The sequence below is a fragment of the Netta rufina genome, assembly GCF_964035555.1.
Source record: "Netta rufina genome assembly, chromosome: 1".
Taxonomy (NCBI): domain Eukaryota; kingdom Metazoa; phylum Chordata; class Aves; order Anseriformes; family Anatidae; genus Netta; species Netta rufina.
The window spans coordinates 162,659,966-162,687,935 of record NC_140123.1 but is presented as its reverse complement, the minus strand read 5'-3'; the positions used below and the strand labels follow the sequence as shown (position 1 = coordinate 162,687,935).

At 47.9% G+C, this 27,970-nt stretch overlaps 2 protein-coding genes across 2 annotated transcripts; both read right to left on the bottom strand.

Annotated features, from left to right (window-relative positions):
• Window positions 1-470: 470 nt before the first annotated feature.
• ERP27 (endoplasmic reticulum protein 27) lies at window positions 471-16,961 on the bottom strand (the record flags this gene model as incomplete). The annotated part of the gene is made up of 6 exons (XM_084305937.1): window positions 471-752; window positions 7,582-7,707; window positions 10,629-10,742; window positions 14,324-14,461; window positions 16,563-16,663; window positions 16,853-16,961. 6 exons carry the CDS (start codon window positions 16,959-16,961, stop codon window positions 471-473), a joined length of 870 nt encoding a protein of 289 aa, XP_084162063.1.
• Window positions 16,962-17,733: 772 nt separating this feature from the next.
• Window positions 17,734-26,291, bottom strand: ARHGDIB (Rho GDP dissociation inhibitor beta). Its single transcript, XM_084306388.1, has 6 exons — window positions 26,226-26,291; window positions 22,603-22,791; window positions 21,940-22,023; window positions 20,996-21,072; window positions 19,469-19,532; window positions 17,734-18,556 (listed from the first exon to the last, which is right to left on the bottom strand). Exons 2-6 carry the CDS (start codon window positions 22,778-22,780, stop codon window positions 18,357-18,359), a joined length of 603 nt encoding a protein of 200 aa, XP_084162514.1. The 5' UTR covers window positions 22,781-22,791; window positions 26,226-26,291; the 3' UTR covers window positions 17,734-18,356.
• Window positions 26,292-27,970: the final 1,679 nt, after the last annotated feature.

Here is a 27,970-nt window from a genome sequence, read left to right as displayed (position 1 = left end):
AAAGCCTATGTGTTATAAGAAGGTGACATTTGACAAAGAGGGAACACTAACACTGAATGTTCACAGAGATTTAATTGTTCCTCTCCCAGCCCTGACCTCCAGTAGAGTTCTGAGCATATCTGTATACTCTGCTCTGTGGCCTTCTTGATAAATTTACTTCCTATCCCTGCCACTGTCTCCCTGATCCCCTCCTAACTGCTGGGAGCCACCATGACCATTCTAATTGTCCTAATGCACCCTTCACCCTACTGCCCTAGCTGCTGCTCCCAGAAAACAGATGCTTCCACTGAGTTGAAGTTCCTCATACAGTTGCAGAGGTCAGACAAGTCTTTTTGCTGTAGACTAAGAAGGCAGATCTCAATGAATAAAGAGGCTCTGCAAACACATCCATATCTGCTCTGCTCTAGATCTAATGCAAGTGAAAATGAAATAGAGGTGGCAGGGCTGGTGACAAAGTCAAGAAACTGAAGTCATCTCCTGAAGAGCCTTGCGAGCAACACCATCTTTATACAAGATCCCAGCTTCCTGTAGACTGTACAGGAGTGATCCCTTACCTTTTGTATTCTTTGTAAGAAAGTATTACAGAAGTCCTGCACACGCTCAACAGAGAATTCATCCAGAGGCAACACATCATGCTCCTCATCTGGTGTGTAGAATATAGCCAGAGCTGGCAGCTGGGACTTCTTCAGTTTGAAGTATGCCATCACTTGTTCATTGCTTTTCAGATTAATGTCTACCAGGATAAAGAGAATCTGTGATGTAAATAAGAGATAAAATGTGAGCAAAACAGAGACTGAGAGAGAAAAGAGATCACCAAACAACAATCATACAAAGATTAATAGTGATATTTCTAAAACGAGTTAGTGAAAACCTACCATACTCTGTTGGAATAACACTTTCCTCTGCCACTAAGTGCTCCTTGTGGTGAATTTTTCCATATTTTATCTAGTCCATATGTACACTATCAAACAAAATGTCTTGTTTTCTCTTCTTTAAAAATATATTCATAGTATGGCAGGAAGGCAGTCTCCTGTTCTCTTAATAGATGAAGAAAAAAGATGTCTTTCATCTCAAAGGCACACGTAGAAAAAGCTGATGCCTCTTTTTGCATGTTTTCAGGATAATATGCTCACATCCATGCAAGACTCAGTGTGGCATGGTTAAAAGGTATTTTGGTAAGTGGAAAATCAAACTCAATTGCAGGAATGTGGGAGTGAAGTACAGGGCAGCATAAGCCGGCAAGGATAAGAATACCAAACACAAAGGGTGTATTTATGTCAGCTGCAGTGACTAGAAATGAAGGTGCAATCATTTGGGAAACAGGAATTGTTGGCACAACACCACTGTACGTAGAGCCAGTCTCAGTGGAGACTTCTCAGACCTGGGGAGAGAAGCCCCTCAATGAGTAAGCCAGGGTGAGAAGAGCCTATATTTTTCTGGGCTCCCAAAAAGTCTTGGAGAGCAAGACCGAGACAAGGATTAGGATACTGCCAGGCCAATTCAACAGTACTGATTTATCACAATTGGTGACCTACCCCATGATTTATTTAGGAGTAAATTTAAACTGAAGTCTTAAAGGATTTCAACTTGAAGTCTTAAAAAATTTTGGAATCTTAAAGATTTTCTGTAAAATGTTCAGCTACCTCAAAAATGTTTGTTAAATTGTCTCTTAATACTAAATACAAACATTATGTATAAATTTTGGAAAAAAAAAAAAAAAAGCAAATAATTTAATCAATGATCATCAATGATCTGATTAAACAGAATCCTTCAGCAGGCGACATCCAAACCAAAGAAACAAACAACAAACATCCATCTATCATGCATCACTTGATCTTCCCTTTAAACCTTGCAGTCTACTGGACCTAGCATATACAACATAACTATGGACATGAGTATGACTAATTTATACAAGAAAAAAGAGGAGTTTAAGAAAGAACATTAATGCAATGTTAATATGATGTGCCCAGTTCCCAGGCTGTGACTCATGTTTTCCTTTCTTTTCAATCAAAAACACTCAAATTAGTTCAAAACTTTTTCTTCTCTAAAAATAAATTCGGTAAATCTACAATCCTTTATTAAATGTGTTCTGCAAAAACAAAAGTAAAACAGCAAAGAAAACAACCAGATATATCTGGAAACTTTCCTAGGCAACAGCCTAGGAAAAGGGGAAGAGGGGATATTTAGGCTGGTATAAGGTTTAACTGCAGTTAATCAGTGTGATAAAGAAATGAGAGCAATGGCTTCACTGGATATGACAGTCACCTACCACTAGCAATTTCTCTGCCAAAAGTCAACTGTGCACCAAGGGCAACAAGCTAATGAGCAGACAGGTTGTGGGGAACTTCTCCCAGAGTGCTAAATTCATCCTTTTGTAGGATAAAACACCAAGCTAGAGAAGCATCACAAATTCAAGGGTCACAGATCTAAATGTTTGATCTAAGAGTTGAACTCCAAGCTTTCAGCTGGAGCAGAAAGAATTTGAACATGCCTTCTGCTGTAGGGCTCTCTTTCCAACATGCAAAATGGAAACAGAGGTTACTGTTGGAGGAAAGTGCTTTCAGAGGAATGGTACAGGGGATGGTATTATATTTTTCATCATTTCAATCACCAACTTTTGTTTTTCTCTATGAAAAAATCACTAGACAATAACATTTTGTTAATCAAATGTTAAACACGAATTTAATCAAAAAAGCCTTTAGAATACCTAGTTTGTTAAATGCTAACTTCTATGCAAAAGTTCCTCCAGCTTTAAAAGAGATAAGTGGCATTTTAAAATGGTAATATAAATGTTAGTAAACCTTCTTCCCTTTATCAAGTTTCCAGCCTTTGTTAAAAATACCCAAACTAAGAAGCTGTCTATGAACACAAAGAGCAGAATAAGAATAAAAGGATAAAAAGTTTGAGCATTAGAACCCCAAACATTTTTTTTTTCTTCCTTGCAGAAGAAAACAATTAAAACACATGAACAGTAGGCTCCTCAGCTAGGACAGATGAGATAACATCATTCACAGTTCTTGATTTGGATCCCTCTAATGACTCATATTTGGCTCACACATTTGCAGGATGCCAACGTACAGCAAAAGTTCCTTCCCCTTCTGTGAATGATATTCCAGAAATAAGGGAAAGACAACAGTTTTATCTGCCCACTGTCAATCGAAATAAGACACCTTATGCCAATCACACGTGTTTAAGAATGATATATTCCTGTAATGCAATGACATGGCATGAACCCTCCTTCAGAATTCACAAATCTGTGCATCCTGCACTGGATGCACTCCAGGGTTCCTGCCAAGGCTGGTGCTGACTCGAAGTCACAACTGTGAGGCAGCCTGTATGGTGCCCTTGTACTGAGGCCACAGGCACTGAATGCCTGATCTCCTCAGCAGCAAGAAACCAAGCAGATTTCTGAACGGGGACATGTCCACGATAGATTCTATCTGGTGGAACTGGCATTTTCTCATACAGAATTTATTTTGTTATATGATTCCCAACTAACTCTAATCATAAACAATAAATGCAGTAACCATTGAAAATGATATTGACCCTCAGACAAGATTCACTTTGTCTAAGTCCTGATAGCCAAATCTTGGTCTGGTCTCAGGCAGTAATCTAGGGCAACGCCTACAATAAATGGTGACAGGCAATTTATTTCACATATTTTAGAAGGGAAGAAAGGATGCTTGTCCTCCTTCACCAGTGCTGAATACAGTCTAAAGCCTTTGCTCAAACTCCTTACCAAAACTATAGCTCACCAAAACAAATTCCCCTTATGATGCCAACTCTCATATCACTGCTAGAAATTAGGTAGTTTCATCCAAAATAGAAAACTTGTTTTCTATTTCAAACTATCCTCTATAATAGCTATTTTTTTTACTCCTGAAGCAATTTTCTATGAAATTGTTTTTTCTTGTCTGTGTTCAGAGACCTGCTAATAGAGACAGTGAAGGTTCTAGTGTATGTATGAGGAACTCTCAAAACAAATTCTTCCCTCCAGACTTGATATTCCAAGAACACAGAACACAATGAAGTATTAGCTGTGCACTGTCATCTGCAGTACACTCTTTCAAAGATTTTTTTTTTTACACTGGTGCTGTCTTGGTGTCTTGACAACTTGCTTCCTAGCCCAGTGCTTTTAGAACATGAAGTTCCTGGTAAATACTAAGATATGGAATGATGTTATTCTCCAAGGAACTCAATGTAATTGAAAATAATACTGCAATGGTAGAAACCAATTTCATGTTTCTTAGTTTTCTCTCTACAGAAGGCCAACAGGAAGGATGGTCAAGCTTCATATACAGTGTTTGATATTGAGCTGTATGGAGCTGTGAACTTCACTTTTAGGAGACTGTATAAGCCAAAAAAAAAAAAAAATCTGAAACTTGAGTAATTTATTGAGTAGTTTACATAGTACATCAAAATAAAAAGAAAACATCAGTTGTAAATTAAAACAAACAAAAAAGCTATTAAAACAGCTTTACTTCAAATATCTGTCAAGTGACATCGACATTCCATATTTATGAGTTTTCCTGTTTATGACTAAAAAGAGGAATCTCCAAAGATAATCTGTCTCATTTCTGGAGCAATCAAAGTCTGGCAAGAAAAATAAGAAGTGTGTGAATGACTGTCCAAGAGAAAGGACACTATCCTTTCCTTCTCATAGAAGACATCCTGAAGGATTCTCAGCAGTTTCTCAGAACTCATTTCTAAATGGGTCTACATATAAGTTAAAAGGGACTTCAAGAACATGACTACCCACATCTTTTTGACATTATAAGCCATGTTATATCAGTTGCAGCAGAAGCTGCTTTTGTTATTCCTAGCATCATCTTACTGAAAAACTTCTGCAAACACCTGTGAGGTACACCATTTGTAATTATGTTATACTCTAATACTGTGGAAAGAAGAGTGAAGATGCTCATGCTAGTCTGGCTCACTAGCACTAACCCTGACATTTCCTTTCTAATAGAAAGCTTGGATTCTTGGCAGTATTTTTCCAAATGAGCACATATTTGGTCCTTCCAAGGACACTGGTGGGTTCACTCTTGCAGCTGCAGTGCTGAGTTCTCTGTTCACTGTTACCCACCCACAATTGTTTCTCAAGATCTGCTAGAGTAGCACCATGTTTCTTGTGATTCTTGTCAGCTCTTGGTAACTTAGCATCATCTAACGTTTGCATTTTCCACTGCAGCATTTTACAACCCTCAGGCTCCACTATCAAATCTAGAAGAGTCCTCCAGATGAAAACTTGAGATTTTTCACAGGCAAAAATGGAAAGAACATAAACCAAAGATGAAGGGACCATAGCCCAGGAACTGGTAGGGAAATCCCTTCCTTATGATCTTTTTTTTTTTTTCACTCTCTGGGGTCAACCACTTACCAGCACTTTCTCTTCATCTCCCTGTGAGTTCAAGCAACAGGTTCTCCTCTTCCTACATCTGGTGATGACAACAACAAAGACTATTCTTCCCTCAGACCCCAGCAGAGATGTGTGAAAGGATGGGTACCCCCGATCCTGCCTGAGAACCCTCTGAAGCCTGCATCAGTGTTCTACACTGTCACTGAGGAGAAAGTGTAACACAAATCCAGTCTCCCCTTGCTCTTCCGGGACTCTGCAAGCACTGTGAAAGACTGCTGGATGCAGTGGTACACCCATAGAGTGGGTCTGAACGCTTCTCCACTGCACAGCAATGCTTGCTCAAACCACTGACAGAGCTAACTCTGCAGCACAAACAAGCCTTTCAGCACCAGCCTACAGGCTGTGAATTTTTCACTTGTAATTCTGAATAAACTTAAATTCAAGACTCTTACATTTATTAACAGGACAATTTGCAAGCCACAAAAAGCAAGTCGAGACAACCCTAAGTGGGCATATTGCTCTGCTTACTCCTTAGGATCCAGATCTAAGACCCAGGTGACCTGAACAAAGGTATCCTTACTCTTTCTTCCTGCTTTGTAAGAAGGCAGTCCAAATCACAAATTATTTTGCAGAATGACCCTTCTTTGGAAAAAAAGAATATACTAGGTTCCCAGTCCCTTCATCTAGGTATCTTGCAGTACCCCTGCAGTAATATTCGGATAATTATTCAAATGCCTACATTTTATTATGGAAAACTTCCTCTGGACTGATTCAGTGGGAAACTTCCCTGCACAAATGTAAAAAAAAAAAAAAAAAAAAAAAAAAAAAAAAAAAAAGTTCAGATATGGGTTGTTGGTAATTCTTAAATTATTTGTACTTCAGTACAACTTTTCATCCAATTCTTCATGAGAAATTTCTAGGAAAATTATTCCCACTCACTCAGATCTAGGCATCATATTAGGGGAAAACTGGCTGCAGCTGCATCAGCAAGGGACTGTGGTGCTCAAGAATATTGTCTTAGAAAAGCTAGCTGCTTGCGAGAGACCTGGATCTGGCTGTGCTGCTTATGGGCAGGGATAATGGTGTCATTGTAACACTTATCTCACATGTGACAGCTGGAATTTTTCAGATAAATGAGTCTTCTTTTATCAGCATGTATTTGTTAAAGCAAAACACTTTTCAAAAGACCTTTTGACTTTCATGCATGGTTTCTGCCTGCTCTCTTGACAATGGGTGGTAGAGATGGCAAGGTCAAAAGAAGTCTTGCCATAAAAAAAAATGCCAAGTCTCCTGAGTGTGCATGGTTCTGAGGTGGCCCCCCCACTTGGAGGTAAAGATACACTTGATTTTTAATCTGCTCCTTCAGTACTGCAAACAGATGCATGCAGATATTCTTGTTCTCAAACCTCAAGTCTTTTCAGCTCCACATTTCTCCCAGGATGGTCACTTTCACTGCCACTCAGTTCAGCCTTCTCCACTGCTGTGATCCTCTACCCCTTCCCATTTGCTATTCTTCCCCACGTTAAATGTCTGCTTGCTGTTCCCAATCCTCCTTTCTCTGTCCCCTGGACCCAAATTCCCCTGTAATCCAGCTGCTGGCAAGAAATCATCCATGGAAAGCTAAATTGCCTGGGGAGTTCTGCCCACACAGGGGTGGGAACCAGGGGAAATTTCTCTGAAATACCCCATCTATCCCACCACCTTGCTGTGGTAAATCCGACAATACCCATCCATGATTCCTTTAAAATAGCTCTTTCCCCAGGAACCAACCAGAGGGCTAAGGGTTAAGAAGTTCTGCGACATTAATTGCTGTCTGGTCACTTATATAATGCTCTTTGGCATCTCTCAGGCTGTATATACAAGATCACCTCTCACACCAGTGGAATGTGACCACTGCCGGGCTGAAGTGCAGCAGCTGTTCATCATCTCCCAGGGCAAGGGAACAACACTGGACCAGAAGCAAGTAAGTACACACTGTCCCACCGTGAGAGTGGGGGAGCAGAATACAAAGGATATTTTTCCCACACGGAGGCAAAACTGACAAAAGATGAACAGATCCAACTTCCCCACTTAATGATCCAGCTAATTGTCTTTTCATCCCACTTGGCCATTGCTCCTCTAATGCACAGAACAGCAGACGATGCCCACCCCATCCATGGATGAAACCACTGTCCTCCTATTTTTTTCTCTCATGGCTCCTCTTCCTCTCTGTTTGGACTTACCTTCTTCTCAAAGAGCTCTGCTGCCGCACGATATCTGTGCATTTGCTCAGGGTGCTCTGGGGACTTCTTGTCTGTGATCAGGAGGAGGTGAATCTCGAGAGAACTGTGCATCACACCTACAGCTGTCTGCCAAAAGCATGGCCACCACAGACAGAGAGAGAAAAACACACAGACAAGGAAATTGAGTGCATTTAATGCACATTGGATGCACTGCCAAAGGGACATCAATCCTCATGCCTCAGCTGAGGCTTCTTTGTAAATCAGCCCAACAAGCAGGACAACCTCCTTTACAGCAGGATGGATCCAATCTGGGTTTTTGTGGAAACACTTAACCTCTTGGTTTTGCTTATTCCAAAGCCAAGAGTTTGAAGACCACAAGTGTTCCTCACTGGCTTCAGGCCCGTCAGTGACTAGGCAGGGGGACTGCCTGGATGCAGCAAGCTGTCATCTAGAGGGACAAAAAGGAATTGGAAAGGTAAGGCCACCAAATGTGGTGCCCTGAATTTCTGGGGCGCAGCACCTGACTGAAATGGGAACGAGCAGGCTGGAATAATTTGGGATGCTAGGGTTGGTGTGTCCCCTTGCTCCCTTTGTGCAACACGTTGTGCTGTGCATCAAACAAGGATGAGTCCAAAGCCTCTTTTCAGCAACCCTAGAGGCTGGGCAGCCCGCAGTGCTCTGGGTTAGAATTGGCTCTGCAGCCCTGCAGGGGGAAGGACCTGCATCTGGCGGTGCCCTGGGCGGGCACAGCGCACAATGGCCCTCTGTGAGCAGGCAAGGCTGGCACTGCCCAGGAAACCTTTGCACCATCTCCAGGCACTCAGTCGCTCTTCATCCCCCTTTCCCTGCTGCCTCTCCCTCAAACCAAACAGAATGGGGCCAGGCTGCTGCTGACCTGCTGCCTCACCCATGCCACCGAAACCATGCTGGTGCAGGCAGTAGGGATCCCCACCAGCACTTCCCCAGAGGAGGAGAAAGTTTCCACATGCTCCAGGAGTAACAAGGATGGGGTCAGGGAGTGCATGTCTGCAAGGGCTGTGCACCACAAGGCATCCAGTTTCTCGTGACCAGGATTTTCCCTTAGCCTGATGCTGATGTGGTGTTTTGTATCACTTCATTTGGGTCAGGGGAGAGTAGAGGGGAAGCAAACCAGGGTTAAAGAGAAGACCTCATGGAAGAGGACAGGGCTGAAAGTGAGGGTGAAGCCATGCAGCACCAAGAGCCACAAGGACAACAGGGGCACAGCTCGAGCAGCAGCTCCTCTGGCAACTCCTCACAGAGGTGTGTCTGTCCACAAAACCTTTTGCAAGAGATTTGCATAGCTCATCATCATGAATGGATCACATTGCACTCTCCTGGGAAGTACACATGGTAAGCACTGCCTAAAAATGACTGAAGTACGTGGGTGAAACAGTGAGGGCCCCAGGACAGGGAATGAAACTCTTGGCAGTACTCAATTTGATCCCTGTGATCCAACCCCTTGCTGACCTGCAGCATACTTGGATGTAAACAGCATATGCACTGGGAATAAATATTTATGGAAAAAAAAAAAAAAAAAGCTACGCTAGCAGACCTGGAAGGGCTTCAAGCCTTGGACGGCAGGAGGCACTGTTAATTGCAGCACCTTGCTAGGGATCCACAGTGTCAGGGGAAAAAATGAAACAGGATGTGTGTTGCAAGCCAGGCTGGAGGGAACAGCTGAACAGCCTGGGGGTTCTGGGGCAGAGAAACAGTCTGGGTGCTAAATGGGACACCAAGGAGCAAGAACCCCAAGTATCATCAGAAACATATGAAGAAAGACACAAGATCGGATGAATTGCAAAAAGACCACAGTGGAGGCTACAAGCCTGGCCGTTTATGAGGATAACAAGAACATCCCCACTGTCGTTACTTGGGTGATCTCAAAGACCTGTAAGGACAGTGGGGCAGAGTACAGCTTTTTTGTCCTAGGAAATGTTCCATCATTTTGAAATGCTTTTCATATCCCTTAGGTAGATGAAGTAAACAAAAAACAAATCTGCTTTTTTTTTTTTTCTTTCTTTCTTTCTTTTTCTTTCAAAGAAAGTAGAACAGAACTTCTGCAGTAAGTTTTCTCTGGAAATAAAATGTTGTATTTCCAAAACAAAATGCTCTCTCTCCTGGCAGGCTGAACCTGAACTGGGATATGTGCCAGCCCTCTAGGCTGATGTTTGGCATCCATTTGAAAAGGTACAGCTTTGAAACAGGTCAGGCCATTCTCCTTTGATTAAACTGAGCATGGTCAGCATTGCTGTAGCTATTCAGAAGTCTGCAAAAGACCCCATCAGCAATGACAGTTTCAGCCTTGCAGCCAACTGGGCTTCACAGCAACCAGCCCAGTGAATTGCTAGCACTTCAGGGGAGCCTAAATCCTTAGCCACCCTCTCTACAGGAAAGGAGCACCGGGAGCTTTTGATTGTCTGTCAGGTGGGTGAGTTAATGAAGATGGCCAGCAAGGAAGCATCCTATGTCCAATTTTTCTTTGTTGAACTGACAAATTATGGGGTGAGGGATGCTGGGGATGGGAAAAAATTTTGCTTGGGAAGTTTCCAACCAGCTTTTGAATATGCTTTCAAATAGCCAGGTGTATGTTGGGCCCTGGTTGTTGGGTGACAAAGGAAAGCCTGCCTCCTAGAAGCAGGTCATTTGGGTTCCCATGTTTCTTGAGGCTTCCCAGCCACAGAGATGGGCAGGGTCTGCAGGCACAGTACGACATAGCAAATGCCCAAGGGAGGAAGCAGCAGGAGCAGTAAGAAATGCAGCTCTTTGTCCACCAATGCCCCAGATTTACTGGAAGGCCAGAGGAACTGCCTCCTTTCCCCTCCCCACCCCACCTGAATGCCCCGGTGCTACACCTGCTCCCGCTCACTCTATGCAGTAGCAGCAAAGAGTTGTGTGTCTTCCCCATCCCCATCTACACCACTGTGCAACCCTTGCATACATCCACGTGCATAAACACTTGGGCCAGAGGAGGCCCATGAGGAGGAGACTGAGTGCTGGGGTGAAGGCTGTGAGGAGCTGGTAATTACCACAGGGTTGTACTCCGTCACCAGGCGGAGCTCGTTCATCCGAATGAAACGACTCATCTTCTCAGCATTGATGTCCTCACTGTCCACATCCAAATCTTTCCGGTCATTGTCTGCCTGAAGATATGCAAAGACACCTCCAGTCACAGCTGTCCTTTCCTCTCAGAACTTCCTCCAGAGCTGCTGATGGCTCTCACCCACAAAGACACCCACCCCTTGGACACCACCCTCCTCTCCTTTCCAGGATATAATCCCCATTTCTTGAGGTCCAGAACTATTAGACCTACAGAGGTCTGCCACCACTTTGAGCTAAGGATCTTCTACCCTCCCTCAGTCTCCCAAGGACAAGGCAAACTCATGGCATAACAGAAATCCCTGGGCACCAGACATCCCTAGCATTATCTGCTCCTACTGCACTGGAGACAGGGAGGATTAGCTGATAAACCCTTCCAAGAGTTGTGGGGAGACATCATTAATATAGCCTAACTCCTTACGTAGATTTTGGCTTTACATCCCTCTTTAAAATCTTCATCTGCTTATTCTATTTCTTCTACAAGTAATAAACATTGGCACGGGACTATATGGATTTCCTGGAAACATTGTGCAAGCAGGAAATCTCTCCAATAAAAAGAGGATTTTTTTCCAGTACAGCAGAAAAAAAAAATAAAATCAAATCAAACACAGCACGTTTTAGCTTTAAAGGACTATCCATCCTGCCACACATCTCCCCACACTCACAGCCTCCAACCCCCAAGATGAGGTTTGCTTTACTTAGTAAACAGAAAAAAAGCAGGCAAACATCAAATAATGGTTAAACCACCAAATGGGGCACAGTTGCTGTACAGGACCACTGCTGGAGGTGATTGAGTTGGGCCATGGGGGTGGTGGGCTGTGACAAGCAATAGGATCAAAGTGTGAGATTTGAAGATTTTTCACACGTGTTGAATGAGGTTCTCGGCGCTGAGAAAATGTCCACATGCACGCCCTGTATTTTATTCTCTGCATGTGTACAACCTCTGAAAGCACTCATGTTAGTTTTTCCAGTGGTGTGCAGACATCTGAAGCCCTTTTTGCTGTTCCGTGGTCACTGGCAAGATCTTTGATCTAGTAGGGGACCACTGTGCCTTGTCTGGAAAACCAAGCTGGTGCTTTTCAGACTGTGCTGCCTGATTCCTCTCACAGATGTGCTCCAGAATAAAATGAAAGGACAGCTGTACCGAGTAAATGGGATCAAGCCAGTGCAACACCTGAGCAGGCGAGATCAGAGAAGCCTTGGGAACCAACCAAAAGCACCCTAGGCTCCACGGAAAACTTTCTCTTGACTTTTCTGGGCTTCTGTAAACTCCTGGTTTTCATGTTGGGATAATAATATCCTTCATCTGCTCTCAACATTTAGGATTCCAAGAAGAAAAAAAAAAAAAAAAAAAAAAAAGTGAAAATTATCCTGCATCTAATAGTTGACACTCTGGCCAAAATGTCTTTATCACTCTATATAATTAGCTTATTAGCATCTGTTAATTAGGTCCTTTTTAGGTCTGTCAGGCCAGATCCTTCAACAGAATAAATCAGTTTTGCTCCACTATATGCTAAGAAGTCTCAGCAGCCCTTCCTCCTACTGTAATTATAAACTTCTCAGCCTTATATGTGCTTCATACTATGCAAAAGGAAAGAATGAGTTTATGCCTCTGATTCACTGCTATCCCGGTCACCCATCTTTATATTTTTCAAATGAGTATTTCATTCCAAGTTCCTGTCTCAGTTCTCTTTTCTTTTCCTTTTTAGCTCTGACCCCTTACTCCTACACAGTCTCCAGCACAGAATAAAAGGAAAAATAACATCTGAATAACTTAAATTTAAGGAAAAATGAAAATTAGGTAAGAGAATTGTCAACCCCATTTGAATCTAACTAGTGTGTTTGTTTCTTGCTTTTTTTTTTCTTATTAAACAAGAGTTCAGCTGCAAAAACTGGACTGTGAACAATAAAATTTCAATACAATACAAATTCCCACAATCCAAACACTTCAAATACACTTCAAGCATCACATACCCTCCCAATGCAGTCATCCTACTATCTGCCACAGTGCAAAAACAAAGGACCTTTTCAATGTTTTTGGAAGAAAATCACCATGCCTAAGAACCGACATTGAGATGGGTGTCACTTCAAATTGCAACATCTGCACATGGAAAGTAAAAAGTTAAACAAAAGGACCTGCTTTCCTGTTGGTCACTCTTAGATCATTCTCCTTGCACTGTTTGGATAATATCAGTGGTAAACACGGGGCAGGAAAAGATGAGAAAGGGGAACAAACTGGCTTTTGTAATGTTGTATGACCTGCATCTAGAATTTGGCCAAGCTACCACATCCAGCTCCTCTATTACACTGAGCTACTCAGTGAGCTTAGAGCTCTTGTGACACAGCTCTTCACAGCCTTTTAGGACATCTTGTACCACCTAGTGTCCCTCTCCCCCTCTGACGTACCTCTCTACCCAGTTTTCAAGTGCCACATGGGGCAACAGGAGGTAGCTGATATGCCTGCTTTTAGCTTTTGTTTGGATTGTTTAAGTAAGGACATGGCCCTTCCAAACATTGTCACCTTACATTTCAGCAAGAATATCTTCAAATTCAAAGTGAAGCACCAGCAGCTATAGCTGGAGTCAATAAATAAATAAATAAATAAATAAATAGATTGAATTTGCACTACACCCATCCCTCAGAAACTGCAAAGTAACAGTATTAATGGGTCCATGGCCAAAGCATATTTAGGCAATTAAATCTTCTAAACTTAATGTAAGACCCAAGACAGATCAGGGTGTTAGGAACTTCTTTTGGTGGCAGAGCATCTATAGCTGCAGATCCCCAGCCTGGATCTGTTTTCAGTCATGATGGCAAAGTGGTGCACCCAGGGAGACAGACAGCTCTGCCTTCCTGAAGCAACACTTGGCAAGATTTGTTTTCAAGACTGCTGTGTTGATCCACTGTAACACGGCCCCTAGATGCTTTTCATGTGTCTCAGGAGGCTTTCCAAAACCACAGAAACCCCATCCAAGTAACACCGTGCTCCAGACTAGCTGCTCAGAAACAGAGCCATCATTCTTTGCAAAGCACTGAGCACAAGGTTAAAATGGAGCATCTGATCAGGTGTAAAAACACTGCTCGTGTCAGGGATGCAAAAAGTAAAAGACCTCTTCAGAGCAGCAAGCTCTACAAGCTCTTACGTGCTTGGGCAGGCTGACTCAATGCTAAGCCCTCTTTGGCTTCCCAGCTCTAGGCAGAGCTGAGCAGCTTTAAGCCCTTTCGTTATCACTACCGACCAGCGACTACATTTCCTCTGTAACATGGTTGGGGGCAGTTTTTAAGCGCTTGCTGTAAAACCTCGCTCACTAAAATTAGTCAGCAGGGTAATTTAACAAAATAAAAAAAAAATTAAATAATAATAGAAAAAGGTAAAATCAAATAAAATGGAGTAAGGTAAAATAGAATAAAATAAAATAAAATAGAACAAGGTAAAATAGAATAGAATAGAATAGAATAGAATAGAATAAAATAAAATAAAATAAAATAAAATAAAATAAAATAAAATAAAATAAAATAAAATAAAATAAAATAAAATAAAATAAAATAAAATAAAATAAAATAAAATAAAATAAAATAAAATAAAGCAAAACAAAAGTAGTGCGGAGGAGATGTGCTGCTGCACCCTGCGGAACAGCGTGACGGTGCTCGCCGAGACGCCGAAGTGCTCCAGGACGGCGGGGCTGCTGCTGATGCCGAAGGGCACCTCGGGGATCCGGCCGGCCACCAGGCGCAACTGGGCCGCCGCGGCCCCCTGCGGCTCCTGCGGGGCACAGAGAGAGGAGGGCGGTGAGCGCAGAGCAGAGCGGAGCGGAGCAGAGCGGCCCGGCCCGGCCCCGCCGCAGCCGGCGCAAGGCCGCCACCTACCGGCCGCCCGCGGGGCCCTCGCTCCGCCATTTCGCGGCCCGGCCCGGCCCGTGCCCTCCTCCCGCCCCGCCCTGCTGCGGTGCTGGGGAGCCCGGGGGCTCTTGGAGGGGTGATGTGGGGTGGTGTGCTCGTAGAGCCCAGAGGCAGCGCACTTGTGCGCGTATGTGTGCTATACAAGTGGTAAAAATACATCATTTTTAAGATAACCTCTTGATTCTGGACTCAGTGGGGTTACACTGTTTAAACACCCCTGGTTAACGGTATCGTAGTTCCTTTTAAAATGGTATCCTAGTTCCTGTCTTAAATCTGCCCTTTAAATGTAGCAAATACAGCTGCGTCAAAGCATAGAGCTGTGCAATTCCTCAGAAAGCCGGGGTCTGCTCCCTTCAACTGAGAGCATTCGGTGCAGCCTTAGACTGTATTAAAGCATCCGTTACTACTTCCATTCCTGGCTTTTCTTGTGAGGGATGCATTTTTGATACTCCTACTTACTGGATTTAAATCCTCAAGACACAGCCTGTGCTTGGAAATTGTTGTTTTTCTTTTCGATTTGAACCATCAGCTCAGCTCTTTGCGAGCCCAGAGAGAATGGAAAACAAAATTCTTTCTTCGTTCGAAGAAAAACAGCTCTTGTGACCTGTTTTGGAAATGCGAGCTCATTGACATGGCTGCGGTGAGAGCACTAAAGCATGGTGTGGGAATAACCTCACTTTGTTTTCGATCATTCCTGTGAAAAATGGGGTTTAACCCAGCCAAGCAGGCCACTTTCTCACACAGGCACACGGGGTTGCTGGAGCAGCATGCTGTTTTTCTATCATGGCGTGCAGCTCCCAGTCAGGGAGAACCACACTCATTATATGCGGAGCTCACCGAGCTGCGTGCTGCAGTGAAATGAAAGGCTGCAGCAGGGAAGTGATTTATGGTGAAGAGAGAACATGGGCATTATTTGGATGAATATACTCTTGGGCGGAGGGCCAAGACAAGCCCTCATGGCACTCATACATCCTTATCTGCTGTTTAAAGGCAGCCCTGTTGTGCTCCACACATTGAGCGCATGCCAAGCTGCTGGCTGCTGGCAGCCGGTGCTGTCCCCACGCTGCAGGACAGCACAGTTGTCCCTCCCTGCCCTGGCACCCCCTGTGCTGCCTGTGACCAGCATCTTGTTAACATCAGTGAATGAAATCGTGCAGCGGGAGGGATGTGGTGGCGTGGGACACTAGTGGCATGAGGCTTTGCCTGCAGGAGATCCAAGTGCAGAGCCCTGCTACAACCCCAGCCAGCTACCCAGGGGCAAGGAGACATCTGAGCAACTTTCCTTCTACCTGTGCAGATTGCCTCACTGGCTTGCAGGAGCTCTGAGGAGCTCTGAATGCCTGCAGGCACCCAACCCGAGGCAGGTGGTGCTCTGTGATCAGTGTTTAGCAAGGCCCCGGGGTATAAGCCTCCAGCACTCACACACTTGTTGCAGCAGAAGCATCGGTCCTTGCTCTGCAGTGTGCCGCAAGATGCTGTTGCCATACATCTGTCTCATGACCACCTCCCTGGGCAGCCCTCCAGCCACAGAACCAGGGCCCAAACCCTCTTAGAAATCAGAAGACCCATATCAGCACTGCTCCCTGAGACGCAGCTTCCTCAGCCCCACCACAAAGGCAGTGCCTTGCTCTGCCCTCAGTGACTAGAGCAAACAGCTGATGTTCCCACTCACCCCGTGCCAGTGCACTTGCTTTCTTTCCCACCCACGTCACCCTCTTCCTTCCCCTGCAGCATTTCCCTTTCTCCCGTTCCAGGGCTCCCACCAACATCTTCACATTCCCCCCTTGCTCCATCTCCCTTTCCACGCACCCCTCCCATAATCTCCCCACAGTTCTGTCACAGCCCCAGCACCTTTCTGTGGAAGGAGCTGCTGTCTGAAGGTGTTTACACCACATCCAGCCCTGCTCTCCCACCAGGGCAGGATCCAGCTCCCACCTGGCAGAGGGGACCCGCTGCCAACACACCTGGAAGAACCCAACGACCGCCACCTCCACCCCACTGATGAAGGCCTCCACGTCTGCGATGTCATTCAAGGGGACGAGTTTCTCTGCATCTTCCTTTGTGCCTGGAGAGGACAGGTCAAGGTTGGGCAGAGGGTGCATGAAGAGCAGCTCAGAGGCCACATGCACACGCAGACATCCCACCCCTCATGCTGCTCCCACACCTCTCCCACCAGAATACAGGATACGAAGCTTGCACAGCACACCCTCGGTGAGGTGGGCTCCCCACACCAGGCCCAGGAGAGCGGACTTACTGTGGGATGCAGAGCCGCTGTCTGCAGCACAGCCCCCGGCAAGGAGGATGACGAAGAGACATGGGAAGACAGAGGTGCCCATGGTGCCAGCTCGCCCTCTCCTCACCATGCCACTTCCACTCCTCTCCTTGGCAAGCGACACGTCAGCTGCTTCTGGGGCTAATAGTCCCTCCCAGGGAGGTGGGAAAGGAGCAGCTGGCCAGGGGCAAAGCCTTCAGCTCCTGAGATAATGTGTTGGCTGGGAGAGAGCCCCGGGCCTCCCAGCTGCATGGGCATCAGCCCTGGAGAAGCTCACCAATGCTGCCACCAGTGTGCCCTTACCCACAGCGGTGGACATCTCAGCTCCTGCACCCACACAACCAGGCACCCTAGGCTGTGAGAACACCCCTCCGCATAGAGGGAGCCACTGCACCTCCCCAGGTGCTGGGTCTCACAGAGGCTGATGCCCCTTCGTGCTTGGCCAGCCAGTGGGACACAGCTCCTGCACTTCCTCTGGCTGGTGGAAGCTACAGCTGCCAGGTAAATGTTAAACATGAGAAAGCCATGGGCTACCTTCCTGGGCTCATTCAGCTGCCACTCTGGATGGCAGGTGGGGGCTTTTTTAGCCCTGAAGCCCACCCTGATTGTGGGCAAGTTTGGGCTTCAAAACAGGGTTCATGAACACCCTGAAGAAAGCCACTCTGAAATAATTTGCCTTTAAGGGGAAAAATATCTCTTGGCTTCCTATTCATTAGAGTTTTGTCGACGTTCTGAAGCAGAAGGGCTTTTTCCCTTATGAAACACACTCTTAAGCCTTCCTATAACACAGTCCCCACACATACCTCACTGCAAAACTCTGATGCAACAGTACCCACACTCTAGAAAAGAATGAAACACTCATGCAGAGAAGAAGAAAGAAACCATTTTTATTCTTGAGACACTGAAGTCTTGTTACAGCATCTAGCTGCATCCCCCTGACTGATTTTGCCTGCACGAGTATGGATTTCAACAGGGTAGGGCACCAGATACAAACCAGGAGACCACCACGGGAGGTAAGTAGCCATTTACAATGAGTCAGAGCACATGGCAAGTGTAACTCAGAGAGGGATTTTCCAGGGACCAGTCCGCCCTGCCAGGAGACTCAAGGAGCTGGCGAGGTGATCTTGCTTCCTAGAAAAGGCACTTTCCGGGACCGGAGTTGGTATAGAAGGAGAAATGGAGGCGGCAGGAGGAAGTACTGGGAGAAAGGGAGGGAGATGCTTCCCAATTTAAACCATTATGTGTCGTGATGGGGCAGTGGTGAGAACGGGTGGGTTATTTTCAGTGTATCAGAAGAAGCAGCCAAGGCCACCTGCCGGCCTGTGCATTGACCAAGGCTGGCACAGAGCCCTGGCACCCTCAGGAAGGGCTGCAAGGGCTGTGACCAGCCACAGTGGCAGGAGGGAGCAGCGTGGTGGGCATGGCCCACCTGGAGACTGGTGCAGGAGGCAAGGGGATGGGAAGGGGGAAGGCAAACTGGGTGAACTCATTCTGTCCATTCCTTCTTGATGGACAGGTTCCACTCCCAGGTGAGATGGTCATGCTTGTCATCATCCGTGAAGAAGGACTTGTTGTGATAGGTACCTCGAGCCAGCATTCCCTTAGGAGCCTCTTCAATAGGCGTCAAGAACTCATACTCCTCTGGCCGTGGCCCATAGCTGCCAACCATGAACGTGGCTTTGTCCACTAGGAGAAAACAATCCACAAGGAATGAGCTCCTCAGGTGGGGAAATGATAATGCAGACAAGAAGGCAAGAGCATAAGCCAAGAGCATAAGACAGAAAGGAAGCAGATGGAGAGAAAGGGATGGTAGTCAACAAGGGGAACACTCAGTGGAGGCAGCGAGAAAGCAGGCAAGTGAAACACCAGGACTGCTGGAAGGATAAATGGATGGATGGGCAGATAGACAGGCACTTCAGTCTGCATCCTCACAAACGTGCATGCTGCAGGAGGGGAGTGACCACCAGAACACATGGCTAGAGGTCTTTCTTGATCCCCTGCTACTTCTCTTTTCTGGTGAGAAGATGCTACTTGTGTGCTTAATGGACTTCAGCCTTAGTGGTGGTTGCTCGCAGAAAATGCAAATGTGGGATGTGTGCGCAAAATGTGGCTTTCCTCTGCCAAGCCCAGATGTGGCACCACTGTAAAATCACAAGAGGTCATGGGCAAGCACAATTCTGCATGGACATTGGGAAGGGTTTCAGAGCAGCTCTAAATTTTACCAAGTACATCTGGAAGGACTTTCATGGCTGACAAACTCCACAAGGGCTGAGCCACTCTTCAAATGCTGATGGGGGAGGTGAAAAGCACTATACAGAGGAAATCTGTGGCAAACACCGTCTAAGCAGTGTCTCTGGGGACGTTTCTGCTGCAGATGGTGGTGCAGCAAACAGACACCAGAGCTGGCTTGCAACGAGTTCACACAGGCACAGGAAACAGTTGGCCTGGGTGACACAAAGTGCAGGGTAATGCACTCTGCCAAGAAGTCTCATCTCCTGCGTGGCAAGAGAGGCTCTGTCCTGGCCCAAATCTGCAGGGACACTTCTTTGAGCAAGAGTAGGAGCATGGGTGTACAGGGCATGATGGTCTCTTACTCACCTTTCACTCCTGTCCGGTAGGTATGCTGCACATATTTCAGTCCCGACACAATGTCCCTGTTTACCTGAAAAAAGTGACCAGAATTAAGAGTCACCAGGAGGGTTTTCGTCCTCTGTCTGCTGTTATTTGCTCCTTAGATGTCCATCTTGGATCTCTACACCACTGCTCTCAAGGGCTCAGCACAGGACACATTGTGGGAAGCCCTAACATCACTTCTCCACATGCACCCAGAGACCTACAAATCCTCGGTGTGTTTGAGGGCATCTCTTGCCTTTCCCCATCCTTCCCCTGACTTTGAAGCTGACTGGAGCATGTAAGTCAGGTTCTCAGAATAGGCTGATGAGGACAAAGCAAAGTGAAGCAGGGAGGTCCCAGTTAATAGCTTCCATATGGAAAACCAGGGATGGGTGACTGGAGTCATCCCTTCAGCACAAACAGGTGGGCAAGATTCACTGAGCTCTCCCAGATGCCCTCTAAACTCAATGGGGAGCTGGCTCCTCAAGAGATGGAGAGCACCATTTTGTTAATAATCTTTCTTCAAATCTCCCAGGGACAGCTTGTATGTATCCCTTTGCTGTCCTCATCCACCATCACCGCCTTCCTGCAGCACTGTTCAATCTGGTAACAAGATGGGCAGTTCCTTTTACATCCTGGGGAGAATCCACATGGTGCCAGTTCTTACAAGCATTGGGACTGAGGGAGAGGGTTAGAGTAGCTCATCTGTCTCCAAGCATCTCCTATCAACAGGGCTCAGATACAGACAGAAATATTTCACAGCACAAAAGAGAAATGAAGTTGTCTCTGGGGACAAAGCCATCTCTGAGACAGCAAGTGAGCCTCAGAGAGGGAGGGAAATCTTTCCTGCAGAACCCATACATTAACAGTTTCCCTGATCTGGTTCAGGAGAGCTATTCTCCTTCCTTTTGTACTCTCTGCCAAACCCAGCTTTGCCTGCAGCAAACATCTGTGGAGGTGATCGCTTCAGTGACAGATGCCACACTGCAAAGTGATCAAGTTTCATTTTCAGCTGGGAACAGAAGAAATGGCTGACACAGTGGTTAATGGGAGGAGGGGAGAAATTAGCCTACTTGGGCATATTGTGACACAGAAAAATTCAGATATCTTCAGCCAAATGCTAAATCTTTTCTATGCATTCAAGTTCAGCAATACTGACTGAACCCCGAACCAGTACCTTATGGAAGGCCACTATGTCTTCTTCTCCCTTTCCATTCCCACTCTCTGTGACTTAAAGACTAAAACTCAAGCCAAACTCAGCCAAAAACTACCTTTTTCACTTCCAAGCAACCTGTTGTTCACCATAATGGGTGGACAGAAGGCAACTTCTTCCAAGGGGTGGGCAAGCAGACATAATGCTCTGGAAAGACCCAGTTCCTCATTGGGCAGCACGACACCTAAAACTAGGGGACCTTTACCAAGGCCCAGCTTGTCCAGTTCTAGATATCTGATAGACTGCAGGTGACTGGCTTCAGCAACTGAGGAGAAGCAACCAGAAGGAAAAAAACTCACTTTGAAGTGGATCTTAACTCTGTATTCAACTCCTTCCTTTAATACAAAGGTCTCTTTCTTGAGCGCTTCAAGGTCACCTGCAAGGAGAGGATCAAGCCATTAGCTAGAGGTGTCACAGGGAGAAGAGACCACCCACAGGGGGATGGGGCTGGGACTGGTGTCGGAGGTGAGGATCACTCCAAAAGACTGCACACCTGCAAAACGAGTGCGCAGTGGGTATAAGGAACTGCACAGTGAGCACACACATGCAAAACTGCCTGCACCTGAGCACGTGTACATGTATGTGTCGGTGTCCACTTCTGCACTGAAAATGCCCTAACAACCCTTGGAGACACGGGTCTGGGCACACACACGCAAATGTATTTACATGCAGGCCTGTTGTGAGCTACCTGCAGGAGGGTATCGTGCTCCAGCCATGCCCAGCCCCAGTTTTGGGTGAGCTGAGTGTGTTTCACAGACTCTGCCCGGCCCGCGAGGCCAGGCGGGCGCTGCGCGGTTTCAGCTGAGCAGGAAGCCTCTCGGCTGCTGCGGGCCCAGCTTCCCCTTGTGCAGAAAAGCCCATATAAGGTGAAGCCTGGTCCTCTCCCTGCGTGCCCCGGGGCCGGAACTGCAGCATTTCTTGGTTCTTAAGTTTCACAACAGCCCGCTGCCCAAATGCATGTGTGTCCCTGGTGCTCACGAGCTTAGCTGATAGGAAGCAAGAGGAGGCAGCAGAACCCCAGGAGCTACTAGGGCAATCCAAACGAAGAGAAAGACCCTCAACACTTTCCTGTTGCATCTCCTTTTTCATACAAATGCACCTTAAAATAAAAAGCGAGGCTACAATACCCTCAGGATTCCTCTAAAACCCACTGTAGTATTCCAAGGATAAATTCCCTTTCAATTTGAAGCATGCCGGGGCCTTTGCTTGCTCCCCTGTGTGCCCAGTGAGAGCCCATGCCTACCTGTAAGGTCCATGGTGATCGGTCCTGGGGCAGAGTCACACACCAGGGTGAGCCGGGTGACCACCACGTTGGGAGCTGTTGGATCTGCGGGGAGGAAAGGCAGGGGGAGGCTCTCAGGTTGTGAAATTAAGTGTTTGGGGGAAAAAGTGAAGAAGAAATGCCACTGACTTCCCACTCAGAGACTACACAAAGCACCCAGCACCCAGTACCAGCAACACCAGACTTCTCTTAGCACAACAGGACCATGCATCTACCCCAGATGCTCAACACAGATCCCTCCAGCCACCATCCCAATACACAGGAGGTCTTTTCCCTACAGGTGACTCCCCTCTTAAAATCACTTTGAGTAGCAAGGTCCTGTTTTAGCACAGGCTGGTCCCCTCACATTTCAAACCCATCAGGAGTCCTCCAAGGCCCACACACCCTCACCACAAGCCCCTTCCTGATGCTAGCACTCATTGCTACCTTGCAGGTAATGATCAGAGCATTTTCTCTGCCTCCTCTTTATGCATCTCCCCACCTTCCCATAGCCAGTCCTCCATCAGAAGCAGTGTCTGGTCAGACAAGCTCCCTCTTCTCTGAGGCCACCTTGCCCCATCCCCTAGGCACACTGTTGCTGTGCATCTCCCTACATCTCCCATTCCTACAGGATGCTCAGCCTACCTGCCACCACAGGTCCATCTCCCAGCAGGGACTTCTTGTATTTAGCAAGACTTTCATCATCTTTGTCCAACTCTTGCAGCTCCTGCAGTGTTTTCTGGGGAGGAGGTTTGTAGTTCAGTTTCCCATCCAGCTCATCGTCATCGTCCTCCACATGAGGCTCTTGGGTCTTCTCAGTCATGATCACTTGGTCTGGGTAGCAGAGAGGAGCAGTCAATGGGATTGCTCTGCAGGGGAACAGCGTCCCTGGGAGCACGTTGTGGGTCAGTCCCCAGGCAGTCAGGCAGGCACCTGCCTGGCGCTGAACTCAGCGGGATCGTCAAAGGCAAATGGCGACAGCGATCAGCTGCAATCCCGACACTGCTGTGCTGATATCGAGGCTCGAACACAACCCCCTCCTGCCCCCACTCCTCTCCCTGCAGGCACCGCGCACACGCAGACCTACACCAGCCTTCCCTCGCGGGGAGGAGGCACGGGAGCGGAGGCTGAAACCGGCATGATTTACAGCTGCTCTGCAGCACGATCGCTGGCCGGCAAGCCTGCAATTACAAGCCACCGCACGAGGCTTCAGCGCCTGCCAGAGATCTCACACAAAGAGCTACAGCCACACAGCAGGGCACAGAGACATGAATGTAACCAAGGATGTGTGTTTCATTCGCCCTCTTGTTCTGAGCCAACAGTCAGGCAGCGTTTCATGAAAAGATCAAGTACCCGACATCTGCTCCCTTCCACTAGCAAGTTCGCTAAAGCCCTCAAAGAAACACACACACTTCGGGCTATCTGCTGGCATCCCTGTTGTTTGCTCCTGGGAACAGCTCACCTCACACCCCTCAGGTCTCCTTCCTGCTAAGGAAGGAAGCACGAGTGTGACTGCATCGAGCCCAGCTGCAGAGCTGCCCCGCATACCTGCGCTTCATCCGCAGGACTTCTCGGAAAAGAGAGGCAGGAAGGCTGGGGCTCGCAGCCATGCACTCAGCACAGCCAGGTTGTGTGATGCTGAGTGCTGGCAGTGAAACAGCTTGGGTAGCATCCCAAACAGGAGCTGGAGCAGGGAAAGGGTGATGGGGAGCCTTGCAGAGGGCACAAGATGGAGAAAGACAAAGGCAAGCAAAAAGGAGGGAGAGGTGAGCAGCACTGCGCCAGGTCCCCTCTGTCAGCTGCCTGCCTGGCAGAGCCAGCCACATGGTCCTAACCTCCTTCCCGTCCTCCAGAGAAAGGCAAAAAGACAAAGCCATGCCCTCCGGCGCCAGTGGGTGTTGTAAATGGCCAAGCCGCTCCTTGCTGTTTGACAGCAAGGTGATTTGGTTGAGCTACACAGACCATTCAGTTCACTTCAGCTTATCCTTACATTAACTCCTTCTCTGAGGCTATCTCTGCCAGAAATTCACTTTTTGCCCCGTTCCTTGCAATTCCCCCATCAAGCCCTTTATACCTCTGTACAGCTGTGGCCATAATGCTCCCAGAATTTCCCAGAAGGGAGCTACCAGGATAGTTTTCTCATTCATTGAAACAGAACGGAAATAAATAAATAAATATGCAACAGTTCACAGTGAATCAGCAAGTGGAACCAGGCAGCAATGAGTAATATGCAGACCTCCCAGTGTAATCCCAGCACAGGTGAGACCAGAGAAAAACATTCAAGGAGGCATATATCGGCAAGGGCACGTTACAGAGGGACAGAGAAGGACTGAGCAGCACAAGAAGGAGCGTACTCAGCCGGGCATGCTAATGGATAACGGTTCTGATGCAAGACTGCTTTGCAACAGTGTGTTGCTGTGAGTCAGGAACTAGTGCAGGGGGGCAGCTGGGAAATACAAGGAAATCCCAGCTCAACTGGACAGGAAGAGAAGTGTGTCCCAGCAGCCAAATGCCCTGGGCTGAGTTCATGCCCATTCCTGGCTCCGGGAGTGCAGAGGACCTGCATACCATGGGAAAGGCACCTGAGTTTGTCCTAATGAGGAAGGAAACCAGTAGCTCCCCACCAGAACCACAGAACAGAGCTGTCTGCCTGCCCCTGTCCTCCACATATCAAGGCTGTGGTTTAATCACAGGAGGGGGAGAGACCCAGAAGGAGAGACAGATCCCACCAGCCACATGCACAGAGGGGGCAGAGTCAGGGCCGGACCAGCTGACTGCTGCCCATCCCTCAGACCTTCCCTTTGCATCTCACATGCCGCAGACTTTCCCTCCCAGCCCAGGGGGCAGCTCACTTGAAGCGGGGATGCTTTTAGGCTCTGAAAACCTCCCAGAGGGGTACAGAGGCAGCCTGCTGTGCCAGTTGCAAGAGCCATGCAGAACGGCACCAGCCATGCTGCCTGGCAGGAACAACCCCCAGCTCAAGAGCGCCTTTGCAAGATGGCACTGATCAGACCCCACTCGGGTGCTTCTCCCCAAGCTGTGGGCCTGACCCTGCCTTCCTACGATGCTCCCAGGCAGGGAGGTGATTGTGAGGAAAGCTCACATTCCCGCTGCCCCTGCCCTTGTCTTGCAGGCAACAGCTCCCTGAGGCTGGGAAGAGCTGCAGGTAGTGGGGAGAGCTGGAGCTGGGCACAGCCCTGTGCACTGAAGCTGCTCTCCCCAGCTCTGGGGACTCTGCAAGCAGAGAGATGCTACAGGGCTCAGGCACACTGAGTCTCCGTGGGTAAGCGTGTCAGCGCCCACCTGTCAGCGTGCCTGGCTCCCGTACCACTAACCAGGCCATGGGCTCTGCTGGCACAGAGACCCCCTGTGCCTCAGGCCATGAGACATATTAAAAGCAAAAAGCATTAACTCCATAAATGCTTTACGCAAGGAGAGATCTGGCTGATTTGTGCCCCGCTCTGCCCTATTTTTCTTGCTTCCCCACAGCCCCAACCCGCAGCTGTGCATTGCCTGTGCTTCTGAGGCCCAGGAGCACCCAGGCAGCAGGAGGACTGTGTTAAGGACCCCCCAGAGATGGCTGCAGGAGGACACGGAGGGATTGTGCTCTCACAGCCGGCACTGCCTGTGCCAGGGTGGGGGCTGCCCTCTCTCCTGCAGCATTTGGGGACGGGGGGCTGCAGACAGGGTGGGTGGTGGGCACCTCCTCAGCCCCCCCGCCCCGCTGTCACAGGGCACGAGGAGGGGTATCACAGGGGCAACATATTATCCACGCTCCCTCTGCGCATCAAATTCACCCTCCAAACCTCCCCCCGACCCAGAACTTATCTCCGGTTAGCGGCTTTGGCAGGGGGGCAGCAATTTTCCACCACGGGGGAGCTCCGCGCCTGCCCGCCCAGCACCCCCCATCCCACCCCCAGGGGTGCGAGGGCAGAGGGGGAGCCCAGCGCCTGCCAGCCCCGGCACCCTCGGGTGCCAGGCAGGGGTTCCCCCTCCGCCGCCATCCCCTTGCCTGTGCCAGTGCCCTCCCGCCACCCTGGGGGGCACAGGGGCCGCCCCCCCTTCCTCTGCCCCTCCGCCTATCTCCATCCCTCCCAGCCCAACTTCCCCCGAGGATGCGGGCAGGGCCCTGACCTCCCTGCCCGTCTCCCCGGGCGGTGGAGCCGCAAGCCAGAACAAAGGCGTAAAGTTGCGGGGCGCAGCATCTCGCCCCCTCCCCGGCCCCCCCAACCCGCGGTCGGTCCCCCCCCGCCCGGGTCCGCACTCACTGCCTGCGCGGCGCCTGCCTCCGGGGTCCTCCTCTGCTCGCAGCGCTCCGCGTTCAGCTTTGGCAGTTGGAGCAGGAAGGAAGTTGGTGGAAAAAAAAAAAAAATAACACTCACACGCTCAAAAAAAAAAAAAAGCCACCACCAACCCACTCGAAGAGGAAGCCCCGAGACGCGGCCAGGCTCCGCATGCCGCGGAGCTCCGCGCACGGGGGCGCAGCGTCCTGCCCCGCTTTGTCTGCGCTGCGCGCCTCCTGCGCCGCTTTGTCCCCTGAGCGGCCCCGGGCTCTTTGTGCCCGCTGCTGCACCTGGGGGTGGCCCTTTGTTTTTCAGCCCCGGTTTTAGTTGCACTGATTTTCCTCCTTGCTCGGGATGCTGTAATTAAGGTGGATTTGAAAAGCTGACCCCCATTTATACCGCTGTTATACTGCTGTTACACCGATTTATACTGATGGTAAGTGGAGAATCAGGTCGTGTACATCCGTGCATACGTGGGAAGCTTGTAAATGGGGGTCGTTACACACGAACCTCATTTTTTCCCGGTTAGCACATGCTACCTGCTGCATTTAATCAGCAAATTGTTCCCATCCAGCCGCATGTTCCCAACTCTCAGCCATTTTCAGACAAGCAATTTCAAAGATCAGCTACCTCAGGAATAAGCTCACATTTCCTAGGGATGCTTAAATGATCACAAAGATTTTACAACACTTCCTCTCTGAAATATCAGCAGATTTTAATCTTCCTCTTCCACTCACAAATTGCCCACTTAGTTCTTCAGTCACATAGCTCCTGCACACACATAATCCTCAGCGCAGAATTGAAGAACAAATTGGATCATTGGTCTGCAACCAACAAACCTGGATCTGAAATGACTGATGGACTCCTTTTAATGCATTTGCAGAAGCAAACCAAGCAAAACAAATCTATTGTCAAGGGGATTCAATTCACTGCCCAGGATCCACGAGTCTATTAGAAAATATTTATCATACACAGATTTTGAAAGGCTGCAGACAACTAAGTAAGAGGAATCTCTGTCAGATCTGAGACTGATCTCAGAAGGAGGAGATGATTTTCTCAGCCTACATGGTTTTGATTCAAGCTATGGATGGCACTTGGAATTCTACCCTCATGCATTTCAAGGGACAAACAGAGCATATCTCTGGCTGGCAATAGATTTCCATTTAGCCAGAGCTGTAGCCTTAGAAACACTTTTAGCCTCCATGAATTAGCTCCAAGACCAAGAGAAATTATTTTATGCTCTGCTGCTCTTTCTCACTCCTACATTCACCCTTCTTGTGGGCCAGCACAAGAGAGCTGAACACAGCACTGAGCTGTTTTAAACATACCTGCCAAAAATAGGTAAGCAAATATGTAAGTATATACCAGTGAGTTTATACATACAAATACAAAAGTGAAAGTATATAAAGAAGAGTCTTCCATCCTTGTTCACTTGTGCTGGCACAAGGGAAGGGGCTGTGTGGGCATGGGGATGGGGAAAGGACAGAGCAAGTTCTTGCAGTGGCCATACCAAATTCTGGTGGCTTGGACTGTGTGAACAGGCCTGGGCAAGCTGTGAAGAGCTGGGTGTGTTAACTATGGGGAGCTTTGAGAAGATGGTCTTATTTTGTTGCCTCCATGTCTTATAAATCCAACTTTTTGGATTGGTTCTAGAAGTGTCCTGACTATCTCCAATTTCAGCAGAATTCCCAGTTTGCACTGGGGACCAGAACGCCCTGGCCAGAAAAGTG

Excerpts from the sequence above, each read along its gene's own strand:
- ARHGDIB (XM_084306388.1), bottom strand. The coding sequence starts at position 22,780 with ATGACTGAGAAGACCCAAGAGCCTCATGTGGAGGACGATGACGATGAG. Across the intron at positions 19,533-20,995 it reads GAGTTAAGATCCACTTCAAA|GTAAACAGGGACATTGTGTC; the intron begins GTGAGTTTTTTT and ends CACTTTTTTCAG. Across the intron at positions 18,557-19,468 it reads CTACCGGACAGGAGTGAAAG|TGGACAAAGCCACGTTCATG; the intron begins GTGAGTAAGAGA and ends GTTTTCTCCTAG.